General features: G+C 39.0%; 1 protein-coding gene across 1 annotated transcript; it reads right to left on the reverse strand.

Moving 5' to 3' along the window:
* Positions 1-1087: 1087 nt before the first annotated feature.
* Positions 1088-1858, reverse strand: LOC147642265 (uncharacterized). Its single transcript, XM_086805946.1, has 3 exons — positions 1815-1858; positions 1601-1699; positions 1088-1519 (listed from the first exon to the last, which is right to left on the reverse strand). Exon 3 carries the CDS (start codon positions 1517-1519, stop codon positions 1088-1090), a length of 432 nt encoding a protein of 143 aa, XP_086662072.1. The 5' UTR covers positions 1601-1699; positions 1815-1858.
* Positions 1859-10814: the final 8956 nt, after the last annotated feature.

The raw sequence follows: 10814 nt of genomic DNA on the forward strand, positions 1-10814 counted from the left end.
ACAAAGCTTTCTTTCTTTGCTTATTGATATTCTTGTGATATTTTATTTCAGATTTATACCCTTCATCGTATGAGACATGGCAAAACATCGATTGTATTCTGGGATTTATAGATGTTTTACATGGATCGATAGGAGAACAACAATACGAAGGTCGATGTGCAACAGAGCTAGCTCAATCCGGTATATTTTTTACTGATCATTTTTATCAGTTGCTGGACAATGCAAACACACATGGTGTGTTAAGAAAACAAGACCTTCCAGCATGGAATTCAGTGGATTGGCCTCTCCCACATTTTAGTGTTACAGAGGCATACAGAGCCAAGCTTTTCAAAGAAGTACAGAAAGCTCTTAGGCCCAATATTGCCACAAGGATAATAAAAATTTCTTTGTGCATGCCTCTCACAGTTTTTGTAGACTTGTTTAATACCTTTCCAGTGAAGGTTTCAAAAACAATGTTCACAGTTAAAGCAACAAGTCTGGCATGCATGCCACAATTTTTGGATAAAGGTTGGGATAAGAAGACATGTAGTTCAGTGTTTTGTGAGGTTGTCCAACCTTCTATGCAACTGAAGTACATGGTTGCATCACAAAATTTCATTTTTTCTTTTTATTATAAGCGCAGTCGAATGCTAGGTACAAAACTAGTCCCTATGGATCAAGATGAAGATTCTTTTGGTGCAGAAAATAAACTTCTTGATATTGATGTTGTTGAGAATGGTGATGTGCTAGTCAATATCACATTAAGACAATGCTGCTCCCTAGCTCAATTGCGCAATGACATTCTATTTGAGACAGAAGGTTCTATTTCAAAGGACTTTTTATTTATCTACAACAATAAGAAGGTATACCATGTGACTTATCCTAGTCTCATTAAGCACTGCTATTAGTTTACTTTACCCTATTGTTTCATATTGCTTTTTTGCAGGTGCTCAAAAGAAGAGAGAGATCAATAAAATGCAAAGACATTGAAAATTTTAAAATTGAGATAACACAGACTCCATAAACAAAGGTATTATATTCAGAAATGTAAAATTCTGTACAGAAGTGTTTAATTACATATGTAGAACATATTCTTGACAACAATTTTCTATTTATCTACAGGTTGATCTAGAGGCTGCTCTACATGGTCCAACCTCACCGTATCATCTTTATTTGGAGAATCTACTTTCTGTTGCTCCATCTTGTCGTGTACAGTCTCTTGGTGCTGCTCCATTGTCTCCTCTACTACCCTTGGAGCATCTGTTTGCTGTTGCTCCATCATTTCCTCAATAACATCAGCAGCAACAGGTCCTTGTTCTTGTGGCTTCTCCTCATCAGCACTAGGTCCTTGTTCTTGTGGCACCACATCTGCATCATCTGTGTCATCAAGGTGTATGACACCTTCTCGGACTTTAGAGCTCTCACCTAACTCGACAGTAGCTGGTACAATAGGTTTGGGGAAGGCATACTTCAAAAACTTCCAAATTATATCAGCTCTGAAACTATACACGTAGCTCGAGTTGAAGCTATCTTCTCTCATCTGCAATGAGATATGATGATTTAGAACACTTTGTACCAATATCAAATTTTTTGAAGCTAAATGAAAATTATTTTTTCTTACAAGCTCTGGCTGTCCTATCTCAAAATAGCTTGAAAGTATATATTTGGCACTAATCAGCACTCTCCAGCCACAGCTACTTGAATCATCTTGTTGTGGTGTCTGGATAGTTGGAAAGATATGTTAGAAACTGTTAATGTCTGAACAAAATAAAATTATTCAATAAGTTCAAAGGCATAGCATGAAATAGACATCAGTAGAGGGAGCAACTTTCTACCTCTAAATCTATTGGCTCTATTGAATCCAAAAGATTGACATTAGGAGGACACTGATCTAATGCATCTAGAAGTCTTCTAATACAACTGCAATACATATAATTCAGTTAGTTTGCATTAAATCCAAATAATGAAGTTTAAAGTTAAAAATAGCACACAAACCACTTACAATTTAATCTCTCTGTGTGTGTTTCTAAGAGAGTTGAATAAAAAGCATTGCTTCTGCTGGATGTCAATAGAAGCAAAGCTCCAGTGGTCACTGCATAAGGAAAAAAGCATTAAGAAATCAAAGGCTACAAGAGTACTCAATCTTGAAGGAAAATCCCAAAAGAAGCAGCCACACACATACTTGTTATGGTATGGAAGTAGCAAAATATCAACATGATCAAAATCACAGTGTCTGAACCAATTGGAAATATCCATGGGAGTTTCCTTTGGATCTCTTAACTTGAAGGAAATTGCAGGATCAATAATATAAACTGTATGCTGTACAGCATGGTTCAGCCAGCTTCTCATCATGCTACATTGGACAAAACAATAATTAAGGTAAGGTGTAAGGGAGGAGGTACAATAAGGATTGTTTTGCAAACAAATGTAAAATAAAAGACACTTACTAGAGCATTGCAAGAATGATAGTATCTGAGCAATACTCATTCTTATGAGCCAATGCTGCCAAGCATGCTCTTGTCAAGTCAAAATTATTCTCTGAAAAATCATCTTCAATATGGACAACTATGTTAGGGCCCAGCTCCTGCAACCTTCTCTGTATCTGTAGCTCCATCTGTACAGTCTCCACATTTATAGCAGACTTGGATTCCTCTATTTGCTGCTTCAGTGACTCCTCATAAGCAGCTTTCCCTCTGGTGCTCATTGAGTGGGTCACTTCAACAACCTTCACCTTGTCTGCCTTCAATTTCCTTGTAGGTGGAATTAATAATATGTCTCTCATTTTAATGTCCTGCCATTCCACAGGATGGACCAGCTTGTCATACCTCCACCTCACTCTGGACAATGTGTTGAAGTCCTTGGCCATCAGAGTTACCCTGTGAGCATGGGCTGCTACAAGCATTGCATCTTCAAAGTACTTCTCCAGGTAATCCTCTGCCATTTCCTGTAAGGAAAGAATGGCAGTCCTGTTCCACCTGAAACCAAGGTGCCAGCTATCACAGATTTCTCTCACTAGCCTCTGAAAAGGTGCCTTGGGGATTGCAAAGCCTATAGCTTTTTGCTGTTTCCTGATCTCCTTTAGCACACCAGCAGAATGCTTTAACCTCTTGGACTTTTGCTGTAGCATGCTCATTGGCTTCCCCTTCCTGCCATGTGCAACTCTTCCTTTTGTAGGCACAGTAGATTCCTTGACATCAGCCCCAGCTGCTGCTGCTGCAAGCCCTGGCCCCTTGCCAGACCTCCTTGCAGTTGCCTTGGTTCTTGCCATCACTCTGAAAAGGTCCATACAAAGCAATAGTAAAAGATAAGAAACATGGAGAACATAGAATGATTAAAGAAGGTGATGACAACTTGGATGAAGCAAAATTGAACAATTTGCAACAAAAGGCGATTATGAAGATTTGAAATTTGTAACAGCTCAGAATCGCGTTTTTCTGCAAATGCTTGAAACAACATGCTTTTGCATTCATATGATGAATTCTCTATCATTCCAACTACAAACAATATGTATTGTGTTTATAGAAGAGCTATGCAGGCCTGAAATGGGTGGATAAAGAAGCATTTTAAAATCTGCAATAAAATGCGATTTGCACTATTTTGAGATTTCTAAAATCCCCTCCTCGCGTTTTGCTGCAAATTCTAGAGACAACATACTTTAGCATGCCTTTAGTCATTTCAGTGTGTATGCAGCTTGGTGCAACATAGATTGAGCCTATGGACATCAAGAAGTGATCAAACTTCATTCAACAGGGCCAAATAAAAAGTCTTCCTGCTTCTACATGCAGTGGAGAAAATCTAAAAAATGCATATAATATTTATCATAATATGTAACCTACATCACATCAATCAATTCCTTACCCTAATATACTATTAAACAAGAAGGAGAGGAAAAAGATTTTCTTACTAACCTGGAAGGTATCTGCAAGTGTTCTGTGCTGATGATGAGTATCCTGTGCTGGGTGTGAACCTCTGCTGCTGCTGGTCTGGATGCTGATGGTGTGGAGTAGGGAGGTAGAGATGTAAGAGAACTGAGTTAGGAGAGTAGATTATTACAAAATACAAATAATGGAGTTATTAATACCACACGTGTGAGATATAGTCGTTTTTTAACACGTGTGGGTCCCACCAAATCTTTTGGGATTTGAAATTTGTGGGTCACTTTTTGCCTTGGAACTTGTGCCAATCATGATTTCATAATTAGATCCATTAACACTTTTCCCTCCCCGTATTCCATCCCTGCCAGCACCCTCCCATCATCCTCTTCTCTCCCACTTTGACCACTTTCTACCCAACACACTCCATCCACTCTGCAACCTGTCTGAAGACTACTACCATTACCAGATCTCCAGGTTACCAGTGCTACAGCTCAGTTTTGGAAGAGAGCAGGACAATCTCCAGGGCTATTCCATCAGTATGGAAGAGGAAAAGAAAGGTCAGAGATCTATACCATTTCCAATGTTTTCTGACATATATTTCTTCCATCTGTAGAATTCTTAAATCTCAGTGCCTAGAAATCTGGCAGATCACCCTAGGATTTGATTAGAGATGGATATGAGTAGGATTTGGAATTTTGCAACAAAATGCGATTAGAGAGGTTTATGTTTTCCAAATGCTCCAAATCGCGTTTTGCTGCAAATTCTGATATTTGTTCTGGTTTTTATTTTTTCTCCTTCTTTTAATCTCTTTTGCACTGGGGATTTCCTCCTTGCATCATTTACTGTCCTGAACATTGTGAGATATCCTTAACATTTGATTGGAAATGGATGTCAGTAGAAATTCAGAATTTGCAACAAAATGCGAGGAGAGCACTTTACATTTTTCAAATGGGTCTGCATCGCGTTTTGTTGCAAAGTCTTGTGTCTCTTTTGGTTTTTACTGTTTGCTCATTGTTTTGCTTTCTATGTCCATGGAGATGTCTTTCTTGATGATGAGAAATGTTTCTGCTTTGGAACAGTTGATCCTCAGGCCCCTCCTTTCAAGAGGAAGTTGGACTTCTCTGCTGCTATACTCAGACCACAGCAATCACCAGGTGATTCATGTGTGCTGATGAAGAGTTTTGTTTGGTGATATCCTATACTTTATCTGATTGCATATGTGAGCATATAGAATTCATGTTATATGAATTTTGCTTCAGGCAAAAGCAAGAGACTAGAGCAGAAAGGTGAGTCTTCCCTTTCAAAACAAAGGGAACCAGAAGAGGACAAATCTCCAGATTTGCTCCTATTTGACTTTCTTCACAAGTGCAAGGCTCAAAGGAACTTCCACATATACCACAGTATTTTCAACAGGGAGTTCACTATGAGCTCTCTTTTGGACCATCACAGAGATTTCCTTTCAGACCATTGGGATACCTTCAAACAACTGACAGAGGCAGGAAGGATTGTGGAAGGTGAAAAGGTTTTTGTGCATTTAAATCATATTGTCTCCATTGAGAAGCTGAGGTATCATGTGAATAGAAGGTTTGACAGCCTGCCTGAGGAATATAAATTCAGTTGTAACTTGCACACCAGAAAGTGTAGAGTGCTTGAGGAAAACATGGCATTCCTCATGTACATTGTCTTTCAACAGCAATCTCTAGAAGAGCAAGGGCAGGAGACTGAAGAAGAAGATATATCTGTGGCAGAGGTAAAAGAGAATATTCCTATGGCAACAGATATAGCAGAGCAGGAAGAAGATATCAACCTCGAGGATGAGGGGCTGCAAGTGGCTGCTCTTGACCTTGTTCAACTAAGGACTGAGACTCTTAGGGCAGCACAGCCAGTTGAAGACTTTGATGTTCAGAGCAGCAACTATGCAGTGCCCATGCTTCCAGGTGTCTTGATTGGTGGTAAAGATTATGTTTTCCTCCATGATATAGAGTGTATGTTCAATTTGAGGGAGGACTATGCCATTTCCCTTATTGCCCAGGCTTCAAGGCTTGACAAGGAGGTTGGCATAGAGGATGACCATTCACTGCTAGCTTTGGAAACAACCTTTGATCCTGCAGAGGCCCTTACTATTTGTTTCAAAGAGGCTGAAAGTTTCCAAGAGCCAGATGAAGCTGCCTTCCAGCTCACCCAGGAAGCTATGAATCTCTCATCACTTCATAAGGAAAAACTTAAAGAAGAGGCTGGACTGGAGGGGAGAGGAATAAATCTTTGGAAAGATGAACTTCTTGTTGCTGATGAAAATGAGAGGGTATGATATTATTATCAAATCAAATACTTTATGTTGTGTTTAAATGTTTTGTAGTTATGTATCATTGTCTCACTATAATCTTTTGATACATGGCAGCTACAAATTGAGGATGACACATTCCTCCAGAGATCAAGTGGAAGCAGGCCAGCTGGGTTTGGCAAAATGTCAAGCCTAGCTCATTATATTCATGATCTAGGTAGTGCTAAGATCTTGATTTACCATAGGCAGTTGAGCAACAATGGAGAAGCCATTGTTTACTTCTTTAAATGTTTGTCTAGGGTATTAGGTGGACATGATCTTCCATGGCAAAAGGAAAAGATCATTTTAATAGAGAGGTTGTCCGCCATAGATATATTTGGGGATTATGTGAATAAGCAGGCCTCTAGGGCCTCTTACTTTTTGTCTTACACTTCTTATGCATTAGCATGTGGTGTTAAGGAGCCCAAATGTCTAGAGGGCTATGGAAAACACAAGCTCATAAGGTTCCGAGAGCCACCCATGATTGCATCAGGCCACACAATCCAAGAAGAAGAACACGTGGAGATAGCTGAAGACAAGGATACCCCTCTCACACAAGCAACAGAGGCAAGCATTGATAAACAGAAAGTCGACATCAAGCCAATAAGGAAGAAAAAGAGTCCAATCAAGTTCAAAAAGAGAGTTCCGACTCGCAAGCCTTGGGAGTAATAGGATTTAGTCATCAAATATAGCACAAACATTATGTTGAAGTTGAACTGATTTGTACAAAGTCTTTGATCCTCATCAGTTCCTTGTCCGTACGGACGATCAGTACCCTTTTGCATTTGTCCCATCATTGTACGACACTTCAGTACTCTTCCCACACTCAAAAGCTTCTAAAAGTGTTTGACACTCAGTATTTTATTGGTAAGGATCAACAGTATGTCTAGCATAATTAAGTAGTATTGATTGAATTTTTTGTGTGTTAATATATGGATGTATTGATGCTTGTTAATATAGATCACATGTTTCACAAAAGACTTACTTTTGATAGAGTCTCAAAACATATAGGCATTACACCAAGAGTCACTTGTTCCACAGAATAAAAATCTATTGATTGAGTTACAAATACCAATAAGTTACAAACTGCTATTCATGTTTACTTGTCCATTTATGGTTTCTAAATATCTTCGAATCCCTCCACTGTCTATGTCTCTCTGCTGCCATTGAATTGTCCAAAGTTTGTCTTCGTCTTTGCTTTTGGGCTAGAATAAAAGCAAGCTTGACTTTGGAGCTAGCAACTTTTCTTTTAGCATGCAGCCTTTGTAGAATGCCTCGGTAAAACCATTGGAAGACTTCCTTCAGACTATTTGCCTTTTGACTCCCTCCATAGTGTTGTGTGTGTCTGAAAAATGCATTACGTGCCATGTAGTGAGACTTCTCCATGCCTTGGGTAGACCAAATTGCTGGGCATCCATACTTTTTGACAAAATAGGGAAGGTGGTTGTAGATAATATGCTGTTTTCACAAAGACATAAGAATGCATAGTAAGTTATAAAAGAAAAGAGGATCACACTTAAGTAAAAGAAGAAGACATCACTTTACCATGTAGTGAGTTATATTGCAGGCTGTCCATGCGTCTTTCATTGACTTCCCAAAATGTTTTATTGCCTCTTCAAAGTTCTTGTAATCACTCTTTGTCCATGTTACATTGTCACAGAACATGAAGAGTTGATCAAGAGACCTCCACACCTCTGCCTTCACATTTCGTGCTTCCCCATCTGCCTCATGATCTTTCACTGCATTATGGACTTGCTTCCACAATCCATAACTAATCCTTGAAACTGTTTTACCTTGCCTTACTTGCTTACTATTGTGTTTGGGTCGAGACAAGAATCTTCTTGCCTTAACACCACCAATAGAGGGCTTGATTGGTACCTCCTTGCCATTGCTAGACTTTTTAAAATCCTTTGTGATATGAACATCACCTCCATGCAGACCTATATCGGATAACACTTTTTCCAATGCATGAAGAGCATCCTTTCTATTTCTTTCGGGACGGAGTTTCCAAGCAAATCCAATATACAAAAATACCAATTTCTCAATAATTCGACATAGAGCATGCAATGTGCATATGTGAACATTACATAGTGGAATGTCAAGAATGGCCTTGAAGTCAGGGTCAACTTTATCTCTATTAGGTGCTCTCTTCCACCATTTAGAATCCATTACTTGCGCTGATTCTTTGCAGTAAAGACAAGGAGACTTTGAGTTACCTCCTTTACTAACGTTATACATGCACTTAAGTGTTTTAAGATCCCCCGCCATGTGCCACTCTACTTGAAAATCACCTTTTCCTGCAACATGGAGATTCTCTCCTTGCACCTGTCTTTTAATTATTCTTGGTATTTCCGTGTGGTGAAACACCCAATCTAGTGTTTCATGGTCTTCTGTCTTTACCTGTGATTATACAAAACAAAAGTCTTACTATAAAAGATTTGAAAACATTGACTAAAATCAAGTACGAAATAAAAAATGATCATACCTGGAATGAGCCCAACCACCATATGTGTTTCTCCGACTGCACACTAAAATACTTCGAACTCGCTTCATTCAATGATGTATCAAGTGCTCCATTCATCAATGTGATAGTAATCCTTTCCATTTTCTTTTCCTTTACAACCTCACACTCATCCAGTTTGATAACAAATTTCAAAATGCCTTTGCACTCTTCAAATGTTATTCCATAAAACTCGACCATTCTTCTTTGAAGTTGTTGTAGATCTACAAATATATTGTTCCAAGGGTCATACACAGTGGTTCCTTTAGCACCATGAAATATATCTTCAATATGGATATATGGTCCAATAAACTCATCTATACTTTCATTCAAATGACCTCTTATCTTCCACACTGTTACTGGATTCGGCAGTAAAACTCGTTTAATCCTTTGATCTCTCAAAGTTGAGGATATCGCATGGAAAATCGAACTATATCCCTTCCTGCTAACTCCACTAACATCAAGAGCCTCTTGGATTGTAGTACCATCAACTTGATTATTGGATATAAAGTCCTCTACAACATTGCGTTTGATTGTTTTGTATTTTTTTTCTTCAATCAAACCTTTTGCTACACCACAAGAAAGCAATCCTTTCATTTGTTTAACTGGAAGAAGGTTGGGATCCATATTTTCTTTTGCAGGCTCCAATAATTTCCTATAGTAACAATATAGTAACAACACAATATGCCTATATTATTCAACACTTCCAATCCTGTTTTGCAATAATGGACAAAATACATATAGTCATTTGAGAGCATTTTTGAGTTTAAAAAATAAGAAATTGCAAACTAACCTTGCTTCCTGAATTCTTCGCTTGCATCCCACCAGTCCCAGCCTTCAAATTTGCAATGTTTTTAATCTTCCTACTTCGTTGTCTGTCTCCAAGCATGGTTCTCTTCCTTCTTGATCTTGTTAACTCTTTTTTACTCTTTGAATGCTCCTCAATTTCATTCTGCAACTGCTGCTCCAATTTTGCACGAATAGCTATCTCTTGAATCCTGGCTCCCTTTTCTTGTAGGTACATTGTTTTATATGTTTCTGCAAATGCAGACTGTGCTGAAATATAACCAAGAAGTCCATTTTGTCCATCGCCCGCAAACCTCAATAGTGTGGTTGGATTGACAAATGGAGGTGTAGAGTTTTGTACTGGACATTTTGGATATATACTTCCATCACACCATAAGTCAATATGTTGGAGCCCTTCTCTTCTCATATTTTCCCGTTGTTGAGCATTTAGCACCGTATCCTTTCGTCTTTTTTGTGCTGGAGCATATTGTTCTTCTAAGTCGATGTGAAGATGATATAATCGCTTCTTCTGAGATTGTACTTCACTAGTATTGGCCATTTTTGTGCTTCTGAGGTTGCAAAGTTGGCTTCTCAATCTCATAGTCTTTTTGTAACATGAATTGTGGAAGTGTGGCGGTATCCATACAATCATTAAGTTCAGTGATGGATTCTTTATGAGAGGCCTGCACACGTCGTCAAAAGAGATGCGAAATCTTCGAGAAACAAAAAAAATTAAGGAGATATTTAATGCAAAATCGTGTTAGTTAGACAAAAGATTATCTTATTCTTTTCTGAACTGACAGTTCAGTGGTCCTTACTGACAGTTCTGAGCCACGTTTCCATATTTTATTATTTTTGAGATCTTTTAGGAGAGAAATAAATCGAAAAATAGTGAATTTCTTACAGGGCCCCAAAATGAGCTCCGTTTTTCCCTAATGACGATGCGGTCCACCACACTCGTAACATTGAAGAGGTGGTCTCCTTGCCAAGGTATTAAGGTTTTTCCCTCTTGTGGCGAGAGCAGCCGCTTGATATACAGGATTGACTTGCCCGAAATGATCCTCCATGTAGTACTAGGGAATCATTTCCAACGCATCAATCCCGTATGGAGCAGTGGGGTCTATCTCCTCTTCATAATCCCCACATGCACTATGTGACTCACAACCCATCTGGTTTATTGGGGTAATCCTTGGATGTGGAGGTTGTGGTCCTAGCACTGGCGGTGGTAACGGCACAGACTGGACTACATTCGAATTCCTTGGAACTATGTGTTGTGACGGTTGCTCGATAGGTTGTGCAGGCATTAGCGCGGGTACTTGAGGTGTGTTTGACCAAGCTAGTGGTGCCTGGTTTG

This window comes from Cibotium barometz, chromosome 1, assembly GCF_041138505.1.
Source record: "Cibotium barometz isolate CiBa-2024 chromosome 1, ASM4113850v1, whole genome shotgun sequence".
Lineage (NCBI taxonomy): Eukaryota > Viridiplantae > Streptophyta > Polypodiopsida > Cyatheales > Cibotiaceae > Cibotium > Cibotium barometz.